This window comes from Oryctolagus cuniculus, chromosome 10 (assembly GCF_051225735.1).
Source record: "Oryctolagus cuniculus isolate XC-2025 breed Fujian yellow rabbit chromosome 10, ASM5122573v1, whole genome shotgun sequence".
Taxonomy (NCBI): domain Eukaryota; kingdom Metazoa; phylum Chordata; class Mammalia; order Lagomorpha; family Leporidae; genus Oryctolagus; species Oryctolagus cuniculus.
Genome location: NC_142876.1, coordinates 53,750,585 through 53,777,890, shown reverse-complemented (window position 1 = coordinate 53,777,890; position 27,306 = coordinate 53,750,585). Strand labels below are relative to the sequence as shown.

Here is a 27,306-nt window from a genome sequence, read left to right as displayed (position 1 = left end):
GCCCCGGCTGTTGTGGCCATCTGTGGAATGAAACAGTGATTGGAAGATCTCTCTGTCTCTATTGTCTTTCCCTCTCTAACTCTTACAAACCAAAGGAAGGCTGGTTTCCCAGGCTGCGATGCAGACTTTTATGGCTGCTTTGTTTAGTGGATACCACCCATCCTATTCGACACTCACAGTGGAAACTTTACCTTTTATCTTGAATGTAGCCTTCAACTTTGTGCAGTTCCTTACCGAAAAGGCCACACGGCTTAAAATTCAGCACACATTTGTCCCCAGTCCTATGAAGGAAATGCTAGGTTCAGATTACCACTCCAGAGCAACACGGAGAATACCTCGCTAGCAGCGGGGGCCGCTGCCTGTCCACATGTGCTAGGCCCCATACAGAAGCCACCCCTGCCAGTTCTTGCTCACTACTGGGCTCACCACACCACACGGAAAAGGCACGCAAGGCTCACGAAGAACGAGACCCGGCCACATTCACAAGAACCCAACTCTTCTCAGTAACTCCTGTGTTCTCCTCTCCCACTGCACCGCCCCTCCCCTGGCTGCTCTGAAGACACACTGATGGAACCGGGAGGAGAGGGCAGGGCGCCTGCTGTGCCTTACTTGTGGTTTGTGATCTCCACGCTGCCGTACTGCTCGATCCAGAGCTTCCCCACGATGATGTTGTGCACGCAGCAGGTGGGGTTAGTCCACGTGTAGGCTTCACTGTGTCTGAAACAAACCCAACCCACACAGTTCAGCCAGAGGCACAGGTCTGCCCACAGGACAACAGAACAGGCTGCTGGAGACAATGAGGCTCAAAGACTTTACCAACTCTCCTGATATAAGCTCACAGCAAAACCGTAAGATTTACCCACTCAAATAAGGAAACAACAGAGTAAGAAAAAAATTCTATACTGCCACCACATTCCAAATATACTATGCACATAATTATTTTATTTATTTATTTGGAAGCCAGAGTACTAGAGAAAGAAAAAACAAGGGAGGGGGTAGGGAGAGAGAAAGAAGAGACTGATCTTCCATCCACTGGTTCCTTCCCCCAAATGATTACAATAGCCAGGTCTGGGCGAGGTTGAAGCCAGGAACCATGAACTTCATCCTGGACTCCCACATGAGAGTCCCAAGTACTTGGCTCATCTTCTGCTGCCTTCTCAGCTACATTAGCAGGATGCTAGATCATAGGCAGAGCAGCCAGACTCAAACTGGCACTCTGACATGGGTGCTGGCATCAAAACTGATGGCTTAGCCCATTGTGGCAAAGCTGGACCCCAATTATTTTAAGCATTTAAAATTTGGTTAAATATATGAAAAATAAAATTAAACCTGGTTTAGAAAAATGAAAATCTATTTAGCACTTTCTAAAGTGCCCTCTAGCTCAACAAGACAAAAATTGCCAATGTGTGAATAAACTCCAAGTTTATACATCCTTTAGCTTTGAAAAAAATTGTTTTGTATCTTCTTCATGCAGTTATTCTTAGACATATTGTTAAAATTTATTTTTAATTTGCATATAGTAAAATTCACTCTCAGCAGTGTACATTCCTGTGAGTTCTAGTGCTCGGAAAGATCTGTGTAACCACCAAGGACACAAGCAGGATAGGACACGACTTCATTAGTCCCCAGATCCACTCCTGCTTCCCTGGGGTAGTCACTCGATCCTCCATTCCTAACCTCTGAATCTCTCACTCATCCCTGAACCCCAAACAACTCATCTGTTCTCCTCTGCCACAGTTGAACCTTCCTCAGAATGCTATTCGACTGGAATGGTACACCACATAACCTTAAGAGATCAGTGTCTTCAATCTGAGTAATGCATTTAGGACTCATTCATGCTGTTCTGTGCATCAGTAATTCATTCCTATGGTGGAGTAGTACTCTACCAGACAGGAAGCACCAGAGTTGGTTTAACTCTTTAACCACTGAAGGGCATCTGGGCTGTTTTCAGTGATTATGAACAATGCCACCATAAACAAGGGTACATGGTTTCTGTGTGAACCTAGGTTTCCATTTCTCTATGGCAAATGTGTAAAAGTAGAGTTGCTGAGTTATGTAGTAAACATATACGGTTAAGTTGACAAGAAATCACCAGGGTTAAGGTTAAGCCACTGCCATTTCCCATCCAGCTCCCTGCTAATGCCCCTGGGCAAACAGCAGAAGATGGCCCAAGTGCTTGAGCCCCTTCTACCCACCTGGGAGACCTGGGTGGGATTCTGAGCTCTAGGCTTTGGTTAGGCCCAGCTCGGGCCATAGTGGCTAACTAGGAAGTAAACCAGCAGATGGAAAATCTTGGTTTCTCGCTCCCTCTACCTTTCAACTAATTTAGTTGTTGTTCAAAATGTTAAAATAATAATAAAAAAAGAAACCACAAAACTGTTCTCCACAGTGGTGTTACCACTGTACATTCTCACCAACAGATGAGACCTCTGGCTGCTCCACATCCTTGTCGACACTTGGTACTTTCAGTTTTAGAAGTTGTTTTGATTTTAGCCACTTTAATCAGTCGGTACTGGTATCTTCTCGAGATTTTAATTGTTCATTCTCTAGCAATGAATGCTCCTGAGCAGCTTTTCATTTGCTTACCTGCCATCCACACATCTCTTTTGGTGAAGTATCTTTTCACACCTTTTTTGGCTACTTTGTCTTTCTTTTCTTTTTTTTTAAAGGAAGGATTTTAAAGATTTATTTATTTATTTGAAAATCAGAGTTACACTGAGAGAGGAGAGGCAGAGAGAGAGAGGTCTTCCATCCTATGGTTCACTCCCCAGATGGCTGTAATGGCCAGAGCTGGCCGATCTGAAGCCAGGATCCAGGAGCTTCTTCCGGTCTCCCATGCAGGTGCAGGGGCCCAAGGACTTGGGCCATCTTTTATTGCTTTCCTAGGCCATAGCAGAGAGCTGGATCAGAAGTGGAGCAGCCGGGTCTCGAACCAGCGCCCATATGGGATGCCGGTGCTTCAGGCCAGGGCATTAACCCACTGTACCACATCGCCGGCCCCTTGGCTACTTTGTTAATGCACTGCTTCTCTCAATGCTGACTGTGAGGTTTCTTTATGTATTCTGGATATGAATCTTTTGTTGGATACAGGATCTGAAAATAATTTTTACTAGTCTATAGCTTGTCTTTCATTCATTGGCTATTGGTTCTGTTCTTCCTTTTCAAAACTGTTTTTGGATGTTCTATTACACTTACCTTTCTGTCTTAATTTAGAATTAACTTCAATCTATGAAAAAATCATCCTGGGATTTTGACTCCAACTGTGTGAATAAAAACTGCTTATAAGCCAATCAGGGGAGAGATGACATCTTAACTCCACTGAGGATCCAAATGCCCTTATACTGTGACATGGTGAGTCTCTCCATTACTCAGGTATTTTGTGATTATTTTTGGCAGTATTTTGTAGTTTCCAGTACAAAGATCTTTTACATATCTTGTCATCTCCTTTCTGCTATTAAGCTTACACTTGTTGTATCTTCACTGCTATATTTTTAAGTGCTATAATTTCCAGAAAATCTTTTATTTCTGATAGAATGTCTTCCTATTCACTTAAAAATGCTTTAAAATGTTTGACAGAAATCTTTCAGTAAGTGAGTCATCTTGGGGTCTGAGTCTGCTGGTTACCTCTTCATGGCAAGTAGCTGAGATGCTTCTCTTTACTGGCATGCCAGATAATTCGGGCTGTATTCTAGACACTGGAATCTTATTCTAGCACTTTGTGTTGAGATCTTCTGGGAATGCTGATTTTCTTAATTTCGTTTTAGTAAGGAGTTCACAGCTTTAGGCAAGTCCTGCCCCTCCTTCTTCAAGCTTTCATTCCAGTGTGAGTTCACTTTTCACAGCTGCCCAGGGGCCTGGACCTTGGGCCACAGATTCATTTGGGTCTCAAGGCCATGGGGTACGCCCTGTTCCGGGTCATTTCAGTGCACGAGTGCAGGGATGAGCTCAGGAATTCATACACGGGTTTTGGGGTCCCTTTCTTCAGTGCCCTCCTCATTGTGGTTTTCCCTATCCTTTTAAGAGAGCCCCTACCTCTGCCCCCTGACTGGCACGCTGAGATTGGAGCCTCTCTGCTGAGCTGTACTTCCCACAATGAGGTCTTCCTTTGGGTCAAAGAGGTGAGAGAAAAGAAAAAGAACAGGTATCCTTCTTGTACTCTGGACCAAAAGGGCCCCTTTGCCCAGTCCCTCTCCTCTCTTACACAGTTTCTGTGAGTTTTAGGTCCTTGTGTGGCTGCTGCCGCCAGCACTACTGTAGGAGTATAGCTGCAGAGCTTGCTTTGGAGCGAAGCTGGGAGATAAAATGAAACAGGATGTATCCCACTATCTGCATCCTGTACATCTATCTGTCCAGGTCCTCTGCTCAGAGAGAGACAGAGAGAGGGTTTCTCTTGGAACCTTTTCTGCCTGCCTCCACCACTCAGTTCTGCCTTCTTCTCTGACTCTAAGACAGAAGACATGAGAGAAACACATGAAGCCAGGAATCACGAATCACTGTCACACTGGTCTCCAGGGTTTGATTTCTCTTCCCACTCTGCCTGCCTTTATTTACTTTTCCGAGTCCTCGTGGTGTGGCTTTGTGTCTTCCATCCAGAGTTTCCAGGTGTAAGCACTGAAGAAATAGGGCTGGGTTGTTTGCTGTGAGTTAACTGGAAGTGCCTTGAGATTTAAAGCCAATTTTACCAAGAGGACTCCCAACTACCTGGTGTCTAGTCTGTGCCACACAACTGTCATTTTGACATCTTGTGAGGTGAATTCATTTTGAAACATATTTAAACAAAACGTTGGTACCCTGACAAACAGGAAATTTGCTTCATAACCACCAGCACAGAATGACTAATCCCTTTATCTTAAAACAGATCTAAACACCATGATCAGACATCAAGCAAACTTCCTACGACATCCAGAGATTGATTAGTAATGCCTACTGCCTCGTCTCTCAAGTCCTTTCACACAGAGGTAGATAACTAATGCTTTAGAAATGCTGTTTCTCTGGGCTGGTGCTATGGCGTAGTGGGTTAACCTCTGCCTGCGGTGCCAACATCCCATACGGCCAGTTTGTGAGCTGGCTGCTCCTCTTCCAATACAGCTCTCTGCTAATGTGCTTGGCAAAGCAGTAGAAGATGGCCCACGTGCTTGGGCCCCTGCACCTGTGTGGGAGACCCAGAAGAACTTCTAGGTCCTGGCTTCGGATTGGACCAGTTCCAGCCACTGCAGCCATTTGGGGAGTGAATGATTCTTCTGGATCTACTGCCGGAACGGAGCCCATCTGAAGCCAGGAGTCAGAAGCTTCTTCTGGGAGACCATGTGTGTGCAGGGGCCCAAGGGCTTGGGCCATCCACCGCTGTTTTCCAGGGGCATTAGCGGGAAGCTGGCTCAGAAGTGGAACAGCTGGGACTTGAACCAGTGTCCATATGGGATTCTGGTGCTGCAGGCCAGGGTTTTAACCCACTGTGCCACAGCGCTAGTCCAATAAATAAAACTTAAAAAAAGAAAGAAATGCTGTTTCTTTCCTTTTCTCCACACCAAGGTCAGGCCTGTGTGCAAGTGCATCCACCTACACGTCCCAGCAGGTACACGGGAGAAGAACTAAAGGGACTGACTCTGACTTACTCAAGGAGCTCCAAGGTGATGGTTCCTTTGGGTTCCGCTTCCACACTCTTCCCCCAGAATTTCAGTTTGGGATAGATTGAGCCATGAAAGATAAAATCATTGTTTAATCCTTCTGCGTGAAATGCACTTATTGGTGGGTGATGGCTGACCTGTTCGGAAATGAGTCTGAATCCAAGGTCATCCCTTAGAATTAAAAAAAAAGAAGAAGAAAAAAAGAATTAGAGGCAGTATTGTAATTAGTTCTATCATTGAATGAGTATATTGCTGATATTTCAGTTCAAAAAAGCAACATGAAAGCATTAAACAAACAGGTTCAACGCAGTAAACAATTAATTCTTTATCAACATCCTGATGAAAGACCTTAATGTATGAAACACTGCCCAAACTTAATCCAAACTACTAAATCCAGTGGTATAACTCTAGTTACTTGAACATATTAAAATATAGCAACACACGAATTTCAGTCATCTACCTGAAGCAGCAATATTAGCCATGTAAACTCATAATTTGACATTAAGACAGCGAAGCCTGGTGTGTTCACTTTCAAACAACCAGGGAATAAACGTGATAAAATCTGTATGGAGAACAGGAAGAAGATTCAGAAAAACTAAAGCCAAATCAAGTCTTCTAATTGCATATCAACAAGAAGCAGGCTAATGAAGGTAAACAGAACTGTACTTGTAGGTGTACTCCTATAAGTATAGCTTTATGCCATACTTATGCTAATATATTTTATATGGTTATTGAAAACTCCATGTCACATGAGCTACACAATGGGAAAGAGGCTGTTTAATGCCACATGATCAGGAATACTGAAATCCTTAAAGTTTCTTTTTATAAAGCTACAATATATGTAAATTTCAGTCTTTTGGACAGGGTCGCTAAAATAATAAGCATCATAGGAACAAACAACAAAACTATTAACTTGCTCCCATCATAAGTAATCATAGTTGGTGATGCTCATGACACAGATTTTTCCTCTTCACTTGAGGAGCTACGGAAGTCACGCAAACCCAACCATCCAGAGGTTAGGACCTCACCGAACTAACTCGTAGGTCTCTCCCAGGAGCGGGTTGAAGGGCTTCCCGGTGCGTTCCCACTGGGATGCAACAGCAGACACGGCGAACGCAGCCACGCACTGGGGGACAGAGCAGTGAACCAGTTACAAATAGCCTTGCTTGCTCTTCACTCCTCAGGAACTGAAATTTTGCTGAAAACAGTCATTTACAAAATTATTTTAAGGAGTTTAATTACTTTTGGGTCTTAAAATGGCTCTAGCAACTTAATACAGCAGCTTGGACATTCAGAATGAAAATGACTTCTGAATCTCTTCCTTTAGCATTATTCTCAAATGTGGTTTCTGTAACACCCTGCAAGTGCCACAGAATCTCTCAAGGACTTTTTTTTTTTTTTTTTTACACAATTCTGAAGCCCAAAGTTGCTTGTTGCTTTTTAAGTCATTTAAAATTTTTTAAAAAGGCACAAGAGTTTCAGTCATGGGGAAGAGAGACATAAACTAAATGTAATTGCGTCCAGTTCAACAAAGTTGGAAAAGGTTGATTTATATAAATGAAAGAATAGAAAGATTCCATTTAGAATGGTATTGCTTTGTTGGAAAGAGAACAATGTGTCTTCTGTACTCTGCCAGGATCTTGTTCATCCATGTATAAACATCTTCTATTTAAAAGAAAATCAAGAAGTTCAACCTTGCTGTCTTTTAATATGTATCAATGTTTGTGTGCAGATTTATACAGACCCAGGCATAGATACAGGTACTTGTGTGTGTTCATTTGTGCCTTGGATACACACTGAGGAAATCTGCAAGAAGCAATGCTGAATTCTCCCTCTAGCACAACAGTACTTTCTAAAATGGAGAAAGAGCTCCTGATACCTTGGTTGGCTCTAACCCCCTCTCCTTCTCCAGCAATTCCCATCAATTCCCCTAATGCTGCGCTCAGGCTAGCGATAGCCCCAGAGGGCATTCCAAACAAGCCGATGAGGCTCTGAGAACACTGTCTGACCTCGAGCTGGACTTCACACTCATTGTGCCTGTGGCTTGGGGATAGGAGGTGGCAGAGAAATCTCTAAGATATAAACCTGTCCTGGGGTTGCAGACACAAACCTGCATTCTTTCCACCGGATCAGAAAAGGAGCTGGCCTTGTGGATGAGGTAAGTGTGCTCCATGTACTCAGTTAGTCGCTGCAGGAAGCTCAACGGCTCATTAAATATAACTGGCATCGTGATCTTGGAGAGTTCCTATTTAACAAGAAGATTGAGAGGGTTTTATCCTATACACACAGTGAACTTACTTATCACAATCTTTATATAACATGTTCCTGGAAAGGAAGTAACAGAGAAATGTGCCTCATGATATTTAGTTATCTAATATTCGTTCAATTTCACAAATCTTTCCATAGCACCTAACAATATGGAGGATGTGCCCTAGGCCTTGAAGGAAGCTGTTACCCAGCAGTCTCCTTGGCTTCAAGCAGCTCACAATCCAGCAGTGAGCAGGAGCTGCTGACTATTAATACACATGCCTTATAGCAGAATTGGGACACTGAATATAAAGGTGATGTGGATACCAAAGCAGAAGTCTTCACAGTGGTAAACATAATGAATTAGGGGGCCTAGGCAGAGACAGCTGCAGCACCTTGGGTTCCTACATAAGCAATCAGTAGCCTCCAAACCAACCTCTAAACCAGGAACTTTCCACATTAACCAATCACTCGCATTTGTTTTGCTCTCAGAGAACAACTTGTAGAGTGTTCCCTTCAGTGGAGTACTAAACATGTCTGCTCAAGTAAATGTGTTAAAATTTCCATGTGCCCATGTTTGTTTTTTAATTGGTTAAGGATTACCACATATACAATTTTTGTAGATAATTTTCCAAAATAAATTTCAGACTGTTTTTGGTTGACAACACTGAGCTTTTCTGAGCACACCAACCTTGCCTATTTGCAGACTAGGGTTCTAGGAGGCTATCTGTATATTCTTTCTGCCAGAATGACAAAATCACAGTAGACACTCAGAGTTCAATGATTGGACAGAGTCTCTGACATGACTTGCAATCTTTCACTTTTTCTTTTTAAGATTTATTCCCTTATTTAAGAGGCAGAGTTGCAGACAGAGGTCTTCCATCCACTGGTTCACTCCCCAAATGGTTGCAATGGTTAGAGCTGGGCCAATCTGAAGCCAGGAGTTTCTTCCAGGTCTCCAAAGTGGGTTCAGGGGCCCAAGCACTTGGGCTATCTTACATTTCTTTCCCAGGCCATTAGAAAGAGCTAGATCGAAAGAAGAGCAGCCCAGGAACTGGTAACCATATGGAATGTTGATGCCGCAGGCAGAGGCTTAACCTACTACACCACCTACAGCACTGGCCCCTCAAGTCTGTTTACCCAGACTGGCAGCTTGCAACATCCTCATTAAGCCTTTAAAGAATTTGCACAGTAACAAACTTATTTTAGTGTCCTCCAGAATATTCTGATGATTTTCCCAAACCTACCATGCTTTTCCTTTCCTCCTTGGGAATCAGGTCTCTCATGAAGCCCGCTGGCTAAAGCCACACAGTCAGGTGCACAATCCAGGATGCAATCTGGCTGAATGTCACCTGAGTAGCTCTGTTTCCCCCCTGGATGTCCACACTCTTACTGAACTGCATAATTAAAAATAATGTGACCTTCACAAAACTGCAACCAGAGTACATTCAAAGGAAATAAGCTCATTCATTACCACACAATGCTGTAGAGCATGGACCCATATGGAGCAGTTCAACCTAATGAAAAGAAATGGTAGATTTATTGCTGCTGACTGGGGAGATAAGGGAGGATGGGAATCTGTAGGGGGGAGGAATTTTGCCTCCACTATCTCACTGAGGTAAGGGCCCTAAGATTCCACTGAGTCCAGAGCTGGGGACAAGTCAAGGAAACGGAGACTACCAAGGTAAGTCTTAACTGAGATGTGCTGCATCTCTTTCTCTTCCTGAAACAAAAAACCTCTACTGTGTTTTAGTGCACAACTCTCTTAGAATAAAATTTAGTAATATAGGAGTGAAAACAGGAAAAGGTCTCTTCACTCCCCTCTCTCTCTCCTCCCCCCAGAGGCAAACATCAGTTCTAGTTTGAGACATACACCCACGTATTTATATATGCTGAATGCATATGTACAAACTGACGGAGAGAGGGAGGGGAGGCGAGGGGGAGAGCTTTGCTTCTGTGAAGCATGGCATCAACTCAATTTGTTCACTAGTCTTACACACATGCAAGGCACATACATTGAGTCTATCAAATGCTTTGTCATCACTGAGCAGTCTAATGGTAAGACCATGGAACCAGACTGAGTTCCACTGCTAGCTTCCCCATTTACTAGCTACATCACTGGCCAAGTTCAACTCTGTGTGTTTCCTCATCAGTAACATGGAACTGACTTAAGAGTACGCCCACAAAGCACTGTCACTAGATTGGTGTATGTCAAACATGTAGTTCAGTACTGGGTATATTAGTCAATGGTGGGTGTTTTTGCTAAATCTAAAACCAAGTCCATAAATGAACACACCACAAACTATTTAATAATAAATCCTTAAGACTACATGAAAATATGGCCTTAACAGCAGATTTTTCTAAGTGCAATTTCTTGGTCAAAGGTGTGTTCACTTAAAATTTTTAGATCTTATCAGGCTAAACGTTTCCCAAAAAACTCTGCGGATTTGTATGCCTAGCAGTCTTGCATGAGACTTAGATCTTGTAACATCAAAGTGTTAAAAAGAAGTGTGTACTACACTTTCCAACTGTTCATTCTGTCATTTCCACCTCTTCTCAAACAGGTAGTTGAGCAGGAAGTCACTGGATGCTGAACGGTATTACTCAGCATTTTTCATCCTAATTACTGTGCATCATTAAACACAACTGTTCCGTGTTCCAGAGTCCTGCAGTCCCAGGAAAGAGACAAAGAAGATGCAGTGCTCCTTCCGGCTCACAACCTAGCGTCTGATCACATAGTAGGTCACATTATCTCTGCTATATCCTGGGTACCAACTAGCCCATCTTGCTAACTGCACACAGTATCTAAGCCAGGGACAATTCTCTGCCTGCATCCTCACCACCTCAAGGAAAGAAGGGTGCACTGCAGGCGCTCCTGTCTCAGATGGGCCTACATGTTCCCACTGCCCGAGTTTGTTCCTTTTCAGGCAGTTATCCTACCTCACTGCACCTCCTTTGTCTCCTTCGCTGGACTACAAGGCCCCTGGATACAGGACAGTGGTGTTTGGTGATGCACAATAGTTAATGAAAAATGCTCAGTACAAAAGGGGGTTACTTTTGGAATTAATGCTCAGCACTAAATGAGGCATGCATCTGAGGCAGTGGTCAAGATACTGCTCAGGATGGCTGCATCCCTTATCAGAGATCCTGAGTTCAAGTCCTGGCTCCACTTTGGATTCAAGCTTCCTGTTAACGCATACCCTGGGAGACAGTGGTGATGGCTCAAATACCTGGGTCCTGTCTACCCATGTGGGAGATCTGTACTGAATTCCATGTTCCCAACTTTAGCCTGGCCTAAGCCTGACTAAGCAACTTACACACACACACACACACACACACACACGAAAATTATTCAGGACCCAGTGTTGTGGGACAGCATTAAGTCACTGCTCGGGATCCCTGAATCCCATAGTAGACACCCAGCAAATATACCTGGGAAGCAGCAGATGATGGCTCAAGTACTCAAGTTCCTGCCACCCATGAGGGAAACCTGGATGGAGTTCCAGGCTCCCAGCTTCAGCCTGCCCCAGCTATTGTGGTCATTTGGGGATTGAACCAGCAAATCGAAGGTTTCTCTCTCAAATAAATAAATTTGTTTTAAAAAATTAAGGAGCCAGTGTTGTGGCATAGGAGCTAACATGTCACCTGTGATGCCAGTATCCCATATGGGTGCTATTCATGTCCTGGCTGCTCCACTTCCAATCCAGTTCCTTGCTAACGCACCTGGGAAAAGCAGAAGATGGTCCAAGTGTTTGGGCCCCTGCTACTTGCATGGGAGACCCAGCTGAAGCTCCTGGCTTTGGCCTGGCCCAGCTCTGTTGCAGTCATCTGGGAATAAGTCAGCAGATGGAAGATCTCTCTCACTCTCTGTAACTCTTTCAAAATAAATTTTAAAATACTTTGAAAATTAAAATCCTTATTATAAAAAGTGAGCTACTGGGGCTGGCATTGTGGCATAGTGAGTAAAGCCACTGCCTGTAACACTGGCATCCCATATAGGTGCTGGTTCAAGACATAGCTATTTCACTTTCAATCCAGCTCATTGCTAATGGGCCTGGGAAAAACAGTGGAAGATGGCTCAAGTGCTTGGGCCCCTGCACCCACAGGGGAAACCCAGAAAAAGCTAATGGCTTCATTGTGGCCATTTAGGGAATGAGCTAGCAGATGGCAGATCTCTTTTCTGTTTCTCCTTCTCTCTGTGACTCTGCCTCTTAAATAAAATAAATCTTTTGTAAAAAAAAAAAAAAAAGCTATCAAGTCAGGAAAAAAATGGAAGAAACTTAGCATACATAAGTAAGTGAAAGAAGTTCAGCTGAAGAGGCTATACACTGTGTAATCCAATTATTGGACGTCCTGGAAAGATCAGTGGTTGCCAGAGGAAAAGAGAATGGGGGGTAAGGAGCAGATGGGTAGAGCCCAAAGGATCTTCAAGGCAGGGAGAACACGCTGCGTGGTTGTGTAATAGTGGACACGTCGTCATACGAATGTAGAGCACCAAGACTGAGCCCTAATGTGAACTCCCACCTCAGGTGACAGTGTGTCAATGCAGGGTCACCAACTGTAAGGAATATACCACTCTGATGGGGGGGGGTCCTTAGAAAGAGGGGGACTTGTGCATTTGTGGGAACAGGAAACTTAAAGGAATGCTCTTTCCTCTCAATTTTTCTTGAATGTTTACTTATTTCCTCTTATTGGAAGGGCAGAGCAACAGAGAGAAAAGGAGAGAGATCTTTCATCTACTGGTTTATTCCCCAAATGCCAGCAATAGCTGGTGCTGGGCCACACTGAAGCCAGGAACCTGGAACTCTGTCCAGGTCTTCCACATGAATGGCAGGAACCTGAGTACTTGGGCCATCTTCTGTTGCCTCTCCAGGATGCACCAGCAGGAAGCTGGACCAGAAGTAAAGTAGCCAGAACTAGAACTGGCACTCCGATATGGGATATGGGCATCCAAAGTGGTGGCTTAACTAGGTACGCCACACAAACTGAAAAGTTCTCTAAAAAGTAGTCTTTTAAAAAGGCAAATTAACTTAAAAAATATAATATTGATCAGTAATACTTGAGGAAAGACTGAATTATCTTTGTAGTCCTGTTACAGAAAATAACATAATGTCACTGTAATGTGATAAGAATATGTTGCCAGAAACAGATAGGAAGGGGATGGCATTGTGGTGCAGCTGCATAAGCCACTGCCTGCGAGGCCAACATCCCATGTCACAGAGCACGGATTTGAGTCCCAGATGCTTTACTTTTGATCTGGCTCCCTGCTAATACACCTGGCAAGGTACCAGCAGATGGTCCAAGTGCTCCCACCCATAAGGGAGACCCAGATAGAGTTCCAGGTTCCTGGCTTCAGCCTGGCCCAGCCTTGACTGTTGCAGCCATTTGGAGAGTGAACCAGTGGATGGAAGCCCTCTCTCTCCCTCCCTCTCTCTCTGTATATTACTCTGCCTTTCAAATAAATAAATCTTAAAAAGAAAGGAGGAAGTTTTCTTTTCAAAGTAGGAAAAAAGTATCATGGAGGAATTTAAGTTCATTAATGAAAATCTGTCATTATTTTGGATTTATATTTATATTGTTTGTGGTACTTGTCAGATATTTACTTCAAAATTCATTGCAATTTCTTCTCTAAATATTTACCTTCAAACCTAGAAAAGTAGGTTATAAAATATGTCCAAAACTATTCTCTTGATAATTATGTATGTCTTTATGGACCTAAAAACATAGTATAGGATTGGAGCACAAAAAAGTGAAGGGCGGCTGTCGCCAGGAACTAGAACAGGACATCTTAATTATCTTTATTCTTTTCAGTATTTGAACAACTCCTAAAATGAACATGTGCTGCTCATTGAGGGTGAAACAAGGGATGCAATTTTAAACCCAGGAATTTCAGACTGGCAGATGGAAAGGACAGGGAAGGGGACGACCTTGTCCCTCACACATGTGCATTTCTGCTCGTCACGGCTCAGAGGGGAGGTTGCAGTGGAAAGGATGAGACAGGAAAAAAGTTCATACTCTGCTCAGTGTGCTTTAAGGCCCCAGATCCAGAAAACAGCCGCAGTTAAAGAACAGGCCCTGAATACGAAGCAGAACGTGGCTGCCAGGGCAGGGGAAGTTAAAGCTTAATGGGATTCAGCTGTGCGGGATGAAGGGTCCCGTGGTGGATGGTGGTGACGGCAGCACAACAGTGCAGGTGCATCTGGTCTCACTGAGCTGCACGCTTACAAACATCACGGTGGTAAAGGCTATGTGTATTTCACCACAACCGAGAGAGTAAAGGGGGAAACTTGTTACCACTACCTTTTGCTGGCGTGGCCATCAGCAAATCCCTAACCTCTCTGCAAAGGGGGGCAGTTTCACTGCACACCTCACAGGACTTGGAGAGACTAGATGGATTAATTCATACAAAACATGTAACGACAGTGGCAGGCGTGTGTGAGGAGGGCGCTAAGTGCTGCTTCCATCACCAGTGCACACCAGAGCTCCAAGACCTCCAGGGTCCCACAGAAGCAAAGACGCTCCGAAGGCTGGGTAGCAGGGAAGATGCTCAGACTGCAGCTTGGCTCACAGGCTCCGAGTCTGAAAGGTGAGCTGGTGAGGGAAGAGCCACATGCTCCCGGTCGCCTCAGCTGGGTGGGATCCAAATCCCAAGGCAGCGTGGGACTGGCCAGAGCCTGGGGACAGGTGTCCCTTGACTAGAAGGTGACGCAGACCATATCACTTCTGGCTCAGCCCTCTTCCTGACTGCTACATTTCACTCTGCTGAGCACCCAGAGGTATCTTAAAAGAATTTTAAAGACTTATGATAGTAATGAAGAAACATTTCTGTTAATTTGATCTTGGATTAAAAAAAAAAAAAAAAACAAAACAGAAGAACTATAAAACACTTCCTGAGGAAGCATGTAATCTATTTAGGTGACATTTTAGTATTTTACACCTTCCCTAATTTTATGGTTCCATCAAAGGAGTTTTGCTTGTTTTTTCAGGAAGCCTGGCCTAGGGTCTGACTTTACTTCTCCAACCCTGAAACCTTGCTGTCTATATTGCCATCTTTTCACGTCTGTCTCCAAGTTGGAAAGCACACAGCACAGCTCAACAGGACAAGGACATGTCTACCTGCCTCTGTGACTAAGAATTCAGTGTGAACTCAGAGATTAAGACACGGAGGACAGAGTGTATCATCAACTCAATGGGTAATTTTTAAACAGCTTGAAAAGCTTCCCACAATTCTAAAAGGTCCTTTAAATAAAACTTTGTGGGGTCAGTGTCGTGACATAGCAGGTATAACCGCCACCTGTGATGCCACCATCCCATCTGGGTGCCAGTTCACGTCCCAGCTGCTCCACTTCCAATCCAGCTCCCTGCTACTGTACCTGGGAGGGCAGCGGAGGATGGCCCAAGTGTTGGGCCGCTGTCCCCAAGTGGAAGACCCTAGAAGAAGCTCCTGGCTTCAGATAGGCACAGCTCCGGCCATTGTTGCCATGTAGGGAGTGAACCAGCTGATGGAAGATCTCTTCTCTTTCTCTCTCTCTCTGTAACTCTGTTTTTCAAATAAATAAATCTTTAGAAAACAAAATTCTGTAATCTAGAATAATTTAAATTTTTTCCGTTTCTTTGAATAACTCAGAATGCAAGTAATCAAGGCAGCCATTAAGGCACACACGTAGGCCCAATAATAGAGAGGGCATGAGAGGGAAAGAAAACGAACCAAGAAGGGGAGGCACAGATTCCAAGACTGCCATGTGAATGACCTTGATCTCTTAGAAGAGTAGAACATCCTGTTTAAAAACATAGCAACTGACCTATCATCTTACTGCCTCTATCATCTATAATGATCTTAAAATAATCCTAATGATTTCAATCGTTAAAATCTACAGTCTCCTAAATGGATTTTAAAAACCAGAGAGATACCAAGCATATTTTACTTCCTTCCCTCTGAGAAAGCCAGACACCCCATGGTGACGTCCAGGGCTGAGAAGTTTGGTGCTGTGTTCTCTAGATACAGAATACAAGTAATTCATGTATATCTGTGAATAGAAAGAAAAGCAACTGTGTACATCAGGGAGGTCAAGCTTCAGTAAGAAACCTCAGCTAACAAACTTTCATTATTGACAGCTTCAGTCAGCTGGAAAAATGAAATATTTATGCCAGACAATTCTGCCTTGTGACCCAGCTCAACACAAAGTTTAAATTTATCCATGCAAATTAACAGCAATGATGAAACTGAAGAAATTCCTAAATGTAACTGTTTGCCATTCATCAAATTGGGAGGAAAAACAGAAAGCTACCCCTTCACTTGAGCACCACACAAGCAACTTGAAAACAAGGCCAAGTTTAAGCTCAACTGAGAAGAAAAACAGTTCCAATGTGCAGTCAACCATGTTAACATTCAGTTGGGCAAATACTTAAGGCCTGGGCCATGCAGGGAAAATCACCTCGGATTAGGCGGAGTGTCTCTGACCCTCTGCCCACAGCTGCTGTGTGGGCAGAGGCTCATCCAGGGTTATGACCCGAGCCTGAGGTGGCCTCCTGGGCTCTTCCCTGAGAGCCAGGTGCTGGCGGCAGCTGGGGCTATGCCTTGCATGGAGTCATACTTTCAGCAAGATAAAGTTGTCTGTGGAGCCATCCTCCACTATACCTCTACCTCCCACAGATCCTGACACTATAAGAATTCATCCTTTTTATGCTTGAGGACCTTGGGGAATCAAACATCATTTTCCCACCTTGTGCCACTAAGGTCCCTCTCTGGAAGGCTAGCTAACAGATGGTTAGGACCTACTGGTTTATCACAGATGACAGACTCTTGCCATCTGAATACCACTGATTACACCCTACACCCAGTGCACTCACACTAAGCCATCACCAGGTATATCGCACTAGGACTGCTCTGGATGGGCCTACAGAAAAAAGCCTGCTGCCCTGACCGTCTTTGCTGTCGGTTTCCCCACTGCTCCTTGGCTCTCACTGAACTGCCAGTGGACACCACAGGCACACAGCTGGAAATGAAGGAAAGGGATGTGTGCTGGTGGCTAACTGAATCATATGGTGGGTACCTTAGCCTAACTAGTGGGAAAATTGGGAGGAAAAAATAGAAAAGCCACGAGGAAAAGGGTAGCCAGTTTTCTTGCTTAGTAGTTGCACTTTCTCAGAGCTGGAGGCATTTAAACCCACGGCTGAACACGCCCTGTGGGGATATGAAAGGACATCTGCACTGGACCATGGTTTTCACCTGGTATTCACGGCTGTCAGGAATCAGCTTCTAGACACACAACTCCAACATGTGCTGCTCCCTAGACTCTGGCAGGAACAGGCTGAGCCTGTGCTGGAGGTGCCGTGCTCCCCTCCATGCCCAGGCACCTAGCAAGGTTGGTTTAGAAAGAATTGCAACAGTGTGGTCTCTCCCACCTAAGGCACCACTCATCCACCACGGGGCTCCGTGACTTTCCCTGCTTCAATAAAGGCAAAGACAAGCCCTCAGAAATAGGGCCCTCTGGACATTCCGTGCTGGGAGAGTCTGATTTCAGACCCCCGTAGGTGGTAAAGATGTCAAATTATGCCTAACCACCTTGCTTCTTCTGTCCCATCTCTAAAGTCAGCGTGCCTGACAGTCCAGATCTAGCAAAGCTCCAAGTCTCACCCAGATCAGTGTCACCCTCAGAGCCAGGATTCAAGAGCAGGACTACTGTCACAATGAAAGAGCCTAGCACGCTCATCTGCACCCACCAGAGCAGCATTCTCAGTCTGAGCGCTGAGCTGGGCTGCACTGTGTGAGCTCTGCCCCGTGGTGATGTGGTGGACGTGCTGCACCAAGCGAATGAGCTAAAGCTGTGATTCTGGGGGAACACTTGAAAGCTCACGGAGGGATAAAAGCATGTCATGGAAAGATATTATATTGCCAAAGGGGTATGTCAGTGAAAAATATGTCCATTTTCCTACCCCCTTTTCAATACTGTAAGGAACAAGTGTGTGAAAACAAAGAGTGGAGATGTGAGAGCCCCAGTGAAGCTTCTCATGGACTTCGCAGAGACCAAAACACCCATGACCGTCATGAAAGGTTAAAAAAAAAAAAAAACACCTTTTGCAAGTTGGGCTTTTTCCAGTTTTTTGTATTTAATAACACTGAAGGAAGTCCTTATTGAGTTGTCATCTTAAAATAAATCCTAAAAGTGGTTTTGATAATATGATTTTTGGCATATAGCTGGTAAGGGGGTCAAAGACCTAAATGACATTACTGGATATTTTTAATATCCATAAAACTCCTACTCCCATCTATTAATATGAGCAAGGTTTCTTATCTTTGCATCTACTAAAAATAATTTTACCAAAAATTCTAACATTGATCTTCATCCTCAGATATCCACAACCAAGTGAAAATTTTTTTTACCAATATTTTACTTTTTAGTATTTCAATAAGTTTTATGACTAATTTTGATTGCTCATATGCTAGTATGTATAAGAATAATTTTGCAAAGATACTTCAGGTACTTAAGTATTAAGGTCATAATATAGAGAAGTTTAAATTTCTTTGTTTTAAAGATTTATTTATTTATCTGACAGAATTACAGAGAGAGAGGAGGGACAGAGATCTTTCCACCCACTGATTTACTCCTGAAATGGCTATAATAGCCAGGGCTGGACCAAGCCAAAGCCAGGAGCTTCATCTGAGTTTCCCACACGGGTGCAGGGGCTGAAGCACTTGGGCCATCCTCTGCTGCTTTTCCAGGCATATTAGCAGGGAATTGGATCAGAAGTGGAGCAGCTGGGAGAGAACTGGTACCCATATGGGATGTTGGTGTCATAGCAGTGGCTTAACCTAAGGTGCCACAATACCAGCCCTCAGGTTTAAACTTTTATATGTTTTTTTGATAGAGAAATACGAACGAGAAATCAATGAAAGGTCTTCAGAGGTTAAAAAAATTAAGTTAGAGGTGGGTATTGTGGCACAGCAGGTTAAGCCACCATTTGCAACCCCTGCATCCCACAGTGAAGTGCCAGTTCGAGTCTTAGGTGCTCCACTTCCAATCCAGATTCCTGTTAATGCACCTGGAAAGGCAGTAGATGATGGGCCTTGGATCCCTGCCACCCACATGGGAAACCTGGATGGAGTTCCTGGCTCTTGGCTTCAAACCAGCCCTGTCTTGGCTTCTTGTGGGCATTTGGAGAGTCAACTAGTGCATGAAAGATCTCTCTTTCTGTGTGTGTGTGTGTGTATGTATGTGTGTATGTGTGTGTGTCTCCCTCTTTCTCTGTCACTCTGCCTGAAAAGTAAATAAAGAATGAAATCCTTTAAAAAGTTAAGTCAGGATATCTTATAGGAAATACAAAAAGGAGACAGGAGTTAAAGGAGAAAATAAAAGTATAAGCTCTTCCACTATTAAAGAACACTCTGGTCATGTATTTATTCAACAGACTGGTGGTGGCAATCCAATCTCAATATGTTTGGAGTCTACTGGATAGCTTTAAAGAGAATTATGATGTTTTCACTTTAAACAGTCTGTTTTCATAATACATGAGCCTTTGTCAAATCTTACAATATTCTAGCCCTAAAAGTCTATTACCCCAAGATACTTGAGCACGCACGGGGCTGGCGCCTCGAGGACCTGGGGAGTGCGTAACTACTGAAATTCTGCACCTGGGTCCTGGCACTGGTTACCAAAGTCGCTGAGCACGAATACTCACAGCCTACCCTCTGGGCGTGACCTGCTGAGACAGCCTCCAGAGACAGGAGATGAGAGAGGCAAGAAGGAAGAAAACAGGGAAAACACAGGGGAATGGGGCTTGGGATTAGAAAGTCCTTCGACAATAGGACAATGGGAGTAAGGAAAGAAGGAAGGCAGGCTTGCTTCAGAAAATTAACCGAAATCAGCTTTGGTTCAGAGGAAGTAGGAACTTATTTGTTTGGTAAAATCTTCAATTACAAAGAGACTTAGGATTCAATTCCTGTTATGTAAAGTATTCAGTCTGTGTGGTATAATTCAATGGTTTGGTAACCTAATCATAAATCCTGTCTTAAACAGACTGGGAAAAGAAAAGAAAGATGCAGTTAGTTTGGGAAATCTAAGGCTCTTCATGCTTTTTAGAAAAAGAACAGCAAATGTGCATGTGTGGGGGAGAGGAAGAGATGGAGGCAGAGTGAGCCCAGTTGCAGCAGGTTGCGTGGGCACTGGGGGCCAGGATGACAAATGCCTAAAAAGGAAACTCTAGCTTCCCTTCCTGATTTTGACAAAATTAGACCTAGACCAGGACTGGCAGTTAAGTATCCATCGTGAGTCTGCAAAAGCCACATATACTGCCTAATGACACTATTCCATACAACGTCATCATCGTATCCTAAATCAGGGGCACTATTCCAGAAACAACTAGGATAGGATCCTGGTTGAGTGTGGAACTGTGAAGCCTGCAGGATGCTCACTCCTCAAATTGACAGACAAGAACGCTGAGGGTGCAACATCACATCTCCTCTCCCACTTTCAAAGCTTACCATCCAATTAAGAAACTGGGTGGACAAAGCTAAGGGGAGAGGCATGACAGCTGAGGGGCATGCACATGGCTTCTGCAAGTAACCAACCCCACAAAGAGGACATGGAGTGCATGTTAAGTGTATTGAAACAGAGATACTACTATTCCCTAAGTTTTGCTCTTTTCTTTTGGGAGAACAGGCAGATGTCAGAGGGGGGTGATAGCAAAACTTATTTTAACACTGGTGATATTTGCATCTCTCTATAGATACATTATTTTTTACTCTACAGTTGTTCAGCATTTATATATTATACATATTTATATTTATATTTAAGATTTATTTATTTTTTGAAAGAGTTACAAAGAGACAGAAAGTGAGGCAGAGACAGAGAGAGGTCTTCCATCTGCTGGTTCACTCCTCAATTGGCTGCAACGGCTGGAGCTGAGCTGAGTCAGAGCCAGGAGCTTCTTCCGGGTCCATCTTCTACTGCTTTCAAGGCTGTAGCAGAGAGCTGGATTGGAAGTGGAGCAGCTGGGACTCGAACCGGCACCCATATGGGATGCTGGTGCTTCAGGCCAGGGCATTAACCTGCTGCGCCACAGCGCCAGCCCCCAGTTATACGTTTTAACTGAGCATTTCTGCCTCCTGTGACAGAGAGGGTCCTATGACAGTGCCCCAAAAGACAATACTTCCAAATGTAGGATGGCTTCCTTTAAATCTTCATTAATAAATGTTCTTCTAGAATGTTAGTCTCATAAATCTCAGCAAAGAGCAGTTTCTTTTTTTTTTTTTTTTTTTTTTTTTTGACAGGCAGAGTGGACAGAGAGAGAGACAGAGAGAGAAAGGTCTTCCTTTGCCGCTGGTTCACCCTCCAATGGCCGCCGCTGCAGCCGGCGCACCGCGCTGATCCTGGCAGGAGCCAGGAGCCAGGTGCTTTTCCTGGTCTCCCATGGGGTGCAGGGCCCAAGCACCTGGGCCATCCTCCACTGCACTCCCTGGCCATAGCAGAGAGCTGGCCTGGAAGAGGGGCAACCGGGACAGAATCCGGCGCCCCAACCGGGACTAGAACCCGGTGTGCCGGCGCCGCAAGGTGGAGGATTAGCCTATTGAGCCATGGCGCCGGCCAAAGAGCAGTTTCTAAAAATACTATTTTCCCTGCAGCTTTCTTTCTCTCTCTCTGCTTTTAATCACTAAGTTCTATGGCTGTTAAGTTCCAAAACATTCTGTAGAACCCTTTCAACCTGAGCAGCTCTATTTTTATTTGCTATATTTTATTTATGATTCAGCATAAGTTTCTGTCTGCACATGTAGTCTGTTCCTAAAACTAAAACCACATTCTAGAGACAGAGTATCTTTCAAAGGATGACAGGTATGATTCCACATAACATTATTTTCCAACTCTTAAAAAACGGTGAGCCCCAATTTAGTCTGCTTTGGAGAAAAACTAGATGAATTAGCCACCTGTATGACCAAATTTATGACACCATCACCACCACCACAGCTGACACCCAGTGAAACAGGAGATGACAGAGACAGAATCAGGCAAGAGAAATACAGAAAACTGTATTGTCTATACAACTGTCCAAAAGTCTAAACCAGCTCTGAGGTTGTCACAGAAGCTCCTCTGATCAAACGGCCCTAGCCCAATGCGCTATTTATTTTACAGTAACTTAAAATGGTGTTTTTTAAATTGTGGGTTTGGTTCGTCAGTAAGTTGTAAAATCAATTCAATGAGTTAGAATCAGCATTGATCTAATAGGAAATATCATTTGTGGTATTAATGATTATTCTTTTGTGAAACTGGTTTTAATTTCAAGCACATGACCACCTATTTGCATCCTAGGTCACAAAGGTAACCATATATCCTGAATACTGAATCAGCGGAACAGTAACATTAATTTCTTGTCTTTAAAGTCTCAGTTCAGAGACTGACACATAATTACTTTACTGAATATACCCAGTTGTCTATATATGTACATCGATCTGCTGAGTCCTCACGTAACTGAAAAAGGGTCAGAGCCCAAGTCTTCAGCCTCAGCAAGATGCTAAAATTAAGATTGATCTCACCCCTTTTACATCAATTGTCTACTCATCTCTCAATGTACCTGTAAGGTACAAAGTACTTAATGGAGATGCCACTTAGGGAGGTACATCAACCTGGCCCAAATCTCATAGCCAGGAAGTGACAGGGCTGGTACTCAATGTCACATCATTAGGCCCACAAAGTTATTCTCCATGCTGGACTTAAAAAGTGCTTATTTAAATGAACATGTCTGGGATTAGCTTCTTGAAAATGACACGTCACTCCGCTGAGAGAAGAGAGACACGAGGGAATGCCAAACTGGGCACATCAGCAGTTGGAAGGATTCCAAGCACCAGCAAGACTATCTACAGGGCGAGTCTACTTCTCAGTCCACAGAAGACTCTGGGAGACTCCCTGGTGCATGTGAAACTGCCACACTGAAAAAGGCAGGGTCCCGGCAGATTCCTCTCTGGCCCCACGTGGTTTTAAAAGTATCACTGATCAAAGCTCATGATAGGAAGAGGATATTGAACTCAGAATTCTAGTCTATGGCATCAAGGTGGTAGTGCTAACTACTACCTTAAAGGGAACCCAAAGATTTAGACAAAAATAAATGTTGGGTGCCAGTGCTGTGACACAGTGGGTTAAAGCCCCAGCCTGCAGTACTGGTATCCCATATGGGTGCTGATTTGAGTCTTGGCTGCTCTACTTTCGATCCAGATCTCTGCTAATGTGCCTGGGAAAGCAGCGGAGGAGATCCCAAGCGCTTGGGCCCGTGCACCCACAATGGGGACCCAGAGGAGGCTCCTGACTCCTGGCTTGGATTGGTTCAGCTCCGGCCATTGCGGCCTTTTGGAGAGTGAACCAGCAGATAGAGGACCTCTCTTTCTCTTCCTCTTTCTCTACCTGTCTCTGTAACTCTTTCAAATAAATAAAATAAATCTTTAAGACCAAAAAAAAAAAAAAAAAGAACTGTTGTCATTTCCCCACGCCCCCACAAACCAAATCTGGGGGCAATGATAACTGAGCAGAGACACTTGCCAAATATTTAATAAATCCCACAAATTCTAAGCATAAACACTTGCTCTATGCACAGAAAGACAAATGAAACTATATTCTACAATGGATGGGGTACGTTCCTTGTAAGATGATTTCTGTACAAGTTTATGTGAAAATACAAATGTGGTGTGACAACAATAGAGCCTTTCCCCCACCCTTTTAATACAGTGAAAAGTCACACTAAAGCCTTATTAACTTGCATAAAGAGTGGCTCAAATTCTGTCAGAAAAATCTAAGACTTTTCCATTTTCTATTTTTAGGCTTCCATAAACACTGTTGTCTTATTGCTTTGTGCAGTTCTTCTCTTCTAAACATACGCAATTAAACAAATATCTGCTTAATGTTGTATGATAAAACTGGTAGTTAATTTACCATTCCAATACATTTTCTGAGGATGCTCCAGATACTGAAGTCATTTCTGGAAAACATAGGAGAGGGCAAGCTTGTTCTGAAAAAGAAAAGAAAAACAAAGAGCTCTTTTTAATCTCATCGACACTGGGAAGAAAAAACACTGCTGTGCACGTGAGAGCCGTGGGAGCCGCAGACACGTGCACGGAGAGACTCTAAAGATGTGTGTCATCATCACCAGCTGGCAACAAGGTCAAGGCTATTCCTGCTCCCTGCTGTTCTGGCCACTGAGAAGTGTTATACCCTCTGTGTCCAGTATTATTCTAATCCAAAGTCTCCTGGCCCTCCAGGGTCTCTGGGGTCCAACTGCCCGGACCACCTCAGAGCTGTGCTGTCCTCTCCTGTGCCGGCACATCTGAGCCTGTTGTTTCATTCATGACACAGCTACCACATTCTGCTGCTTAGTAAGTGATCATACTCTATCTGCGAAATAACACACAAAATGCCATCAGAGAGCCTAGCTAAAGGTTTTTAGGAAATTAAGTGCGAAGATGCAAATGAACTATGAAAACCAAAGCAATAGAGAGGCTCTGCATCCAACTTCCCCAAGGTCACTGACATTGAACAAAACTTATCAAGTCTTATAGGATACACTAGAAAACCTGTCACAAATTAACCTCTACAAAGAATAACTTACAAGGGCTGCCAGGGTTTGGAAGCAGCCAGAACTATGGTGGCTGTCGGGAAAGGGTCTGGGGCCCAGCAGTCCTGAATCAGGCCTGGTGGGTAGCGAGACAATCTCATCTCCAGATCAGCATGGCACACCGTGAGAGCAGGGGCACGAGGTGCCCAACCAGTTCTCCAGAACACTGCGATGATAACTCATCCCTAAGGAAGGAATGCTACCTTTCCAGTTGCCCTCTGAGATACATCTGTGTAACTAAAATATTAACAGAACAATCTTATCTTCTAAAGAACCTCTGAATTAAACTCATTTGAATTATAGAAGGTAATAAAATTAAGTTTTTAAATCAATAATATTATTTTTAAATCCCCCATGGTAAAATTCTTCTCATTTTTTTCCTTTTCAGGAACATACACTGCTCATTTGGCAGATCTGTCATCTACCCAATCTGCTGGCTAAGTGGCCACAGATGGTATTTAAATCACAGTCCTCACTCTCCAAGACTATCAATCAATCTCTGTGACAGGAACAATGGCTACCAGAAATAAGAATCCCTGCCATTATCTACCATTTGCATGTACATTTCAGGTTTGGAGATGTACATCAACTAATATTTTCACCTCTTGTCTATGAAAGAGTAGATCAGAAACACAGCATACCCAGGAGGTTGTGAACTTGAAAGGAGATTTGTGAAGAGTGAATGAGAGCTGTAATTCCCCAGAAACAAGTGCTTACATTAAACATACAGCTATGTGCTTCCATGCTGATTAAAAACGACAGCAGAAAGGCAAGGCAGCAGCAAATATCTTGGAGGCAAAGGACACCCAAGCTTTGAAATTTTCTCAGTTTAGAAACTGCCACATGACTGCCAGCCAAGAGTCCCATTTGGGAGCATGCTGTCCTCACTGTGATACCTATAACTTCCTGTGGTGCTTTATGCAAATCGAGTACCTTATCATTTATAAGGACAGCAGAATATTATTTACATTATCTACTGTGAACACAGCCAAAAACAGAAGTGATAGGGATTTTGAAAGGGAAATGACCAACAGAAAGACCACTGCTTTCTTGTGGACACACAGAGCCAAGCACAAACCCTCAACATTCCACAGTGTGCTCAGGACGGATCCACAGTAGCAAGGGGAACACTGGGCACCATGCAGAAGTGGTGGTTTAATAAATGACCTCAGGTCTAGTGACTGCCATCTAAGCCAAAAAAGAAAGGTGCAACCCCAGCCTCCAATGCAGAGGAAAGCAGCCAGAGAACCCCCAAAGCAGTTCAGCCTGGGGGGCAGATCCAGGTACCACTCTGAAAAAGAACATAACCTGCCCACTTAGGAGGACTTAGCAGAGGCGAGGCAAAGCTATCTGGAAAACATCTCTTATAAGCAATGGGGAAAGAAAGATCAAGCCTTGATTCAAAGAAACTGGAGGACTTGGGAACACCGGGCACCAGAGCAGTCTTGGAGCACAAGATGGTAGGACCTGGGATGGCAGGACTAATAGCATTCCCATACCCCAAGCCCCACCAGCACCATCCCCTAGGCATGTGTCTGCTTCACCTTTTTCCACAACACTGATCACCATGTGACAGAAGACATAGTCTCTTGATTTGTCGACTATCTCCAAACAGTGTGCATGTAGCCCTGTTCCCTAGGACGGTGTCTAGCAAAGAGGACTAGTTTAAGTACTTGTTGAATCAACTTGGGAATTTATAAGGCCTGTTAGTAGACATTATCCCTTTTATAAAGAAATTGATGTATTCTGTGCTACTTGAGAGGAGGACTAACGCTGCTGTTCCAAGTTTGTATTAGGATAGCTAATACAAAGACCCATTCTACAATTAATTCCAACATTAGGAGACAAAGAGGTTCATTCTAAGGGTTTCAGACACAGGATTGAGCATCCTGGTGGGCAAGCTACCAAAAGGCACTTTTGCTAGGGGAGGGAAGCTGACCTGGCTCAGCCTGGTCTTAGGATGCTGCCAGGTATCCTATGGGGAGCAGGACAGGCCCCATAACCAAGAATGACCCAGCCCAAATGTCAACACTGCTAGTATGGAGAAACCTTGCCAGAGAACTACAATGAAACTTTCAGGTATAATATCAAATTTTATAGTACAGTGCAGATGGGAGGGAAGGTAGGAATGGGAAGAATCACTATGTTCCTAAATTTCTATTTATGAAATGCATGAAGTTTGCATATCTTAAATAAGGTTTTTGGGGAAAAAATAAAAATTAAAAAAATAAAAAGTTAAAAAGGACCAAGATAAATTGGTTTTAGTAATATATTTAACACAATATATCCAAGTAAACATTTCAATGTCTAATCAATATGAAAAAAAAATTTTTTTTTTTTTAGACAGGCAGAGTGGACAGTGAGAGAGAGAGACAGAGGTCTTCCTTTGCCGTTGGTTCACTCTCCAATGGCCGCTGCGGCCGGTGCACCATGCTGATCCGAAGCCAGGAGCCAGGTGCTTCTCCTGGTCTCCCATGTGGGTGCAGGACCCAAGGACTTGGGCCATCCTCCACTGCCCTCCCGGGCCACAGCAGAGAGCTGGACTAGAAGAGGAGCAACTGGGACAGAATCTGGCACCCCGACTGGGACTAGAACCCAGTGTGCTGGCGCCGCAGGTGGAGGATTAGCCTATTGAACCGCGGAGCCGGCCAATATGAAAACTTTTAAATGAGATAATTTATACTCTTCTTTCCATACTACCTTCAAAATCTAATGTGTATTATACACAGAGAGCATATCTCAGCTACCGATTCATTTTTTATTAAAGATTTATTTATTTTTGAAAGTCAGAGTTTAAGAGAAGGGGGAGAGCAGAGAAGTTTACTTCTCAGATGGCTGCAAT

The 27,306-nt window shown here is 43.8% G+C and overlaps 1 protein-coding gene across 33 annotated transcripts in view; it reads right to left on the bottom strand.

Moving 5' to 3' along the window:
* The window catches only part of OSBPL1A (oxysterol binding protein like 1A), a 230,497-nt gene that overhangs the window by 10,460 nt on the left and 192,731 nt on the right, over positions 1 to 27,306 (bottom strand). For 26 of the 33 annotated variants that reach the window (XR_016214099.1, XR_016214101.1, XR_016214102.1 and 23 more), the window contains 6 exons: positions 23,786 to 23,861; positions 7,735 to 7,869; positions 6,653 to 6,750; positions 5,613 to 5,795; positions 610 to 717; positions 192 to 281 (listed from right to left, as the gene is read on the bottom strand). Coding sequence is in view for 28 of the 33 variants with exons in the window: in XM_070050375.2 (XP_069906476.2) it covers positions 192 to 281; positions 610 to 717; positions 5,613 to 5,795; positions 6,653 to 6,750; positions 7,735 to 7,869; positions 23,786 to 23,861 (690 nt within the window). In the remaining 5 variants the exon portion in view is untranslated. Of the gene's footprint in view, positions 1 to 191; positions 282 to 609; positions 718 to 5,612; positions 5,796 to 6,652; positions 6,751 to 7,734; positions 7,870 to 13,427; positions 15,899 to 23,785; positions 23,862 to 27,306 lie in introns of those variants that run through there. The other 7 variants (XR_016214098.1, XR_016214100.1, XM_089305249.1 and 4 more) reach the window with 4 other exon arrangements.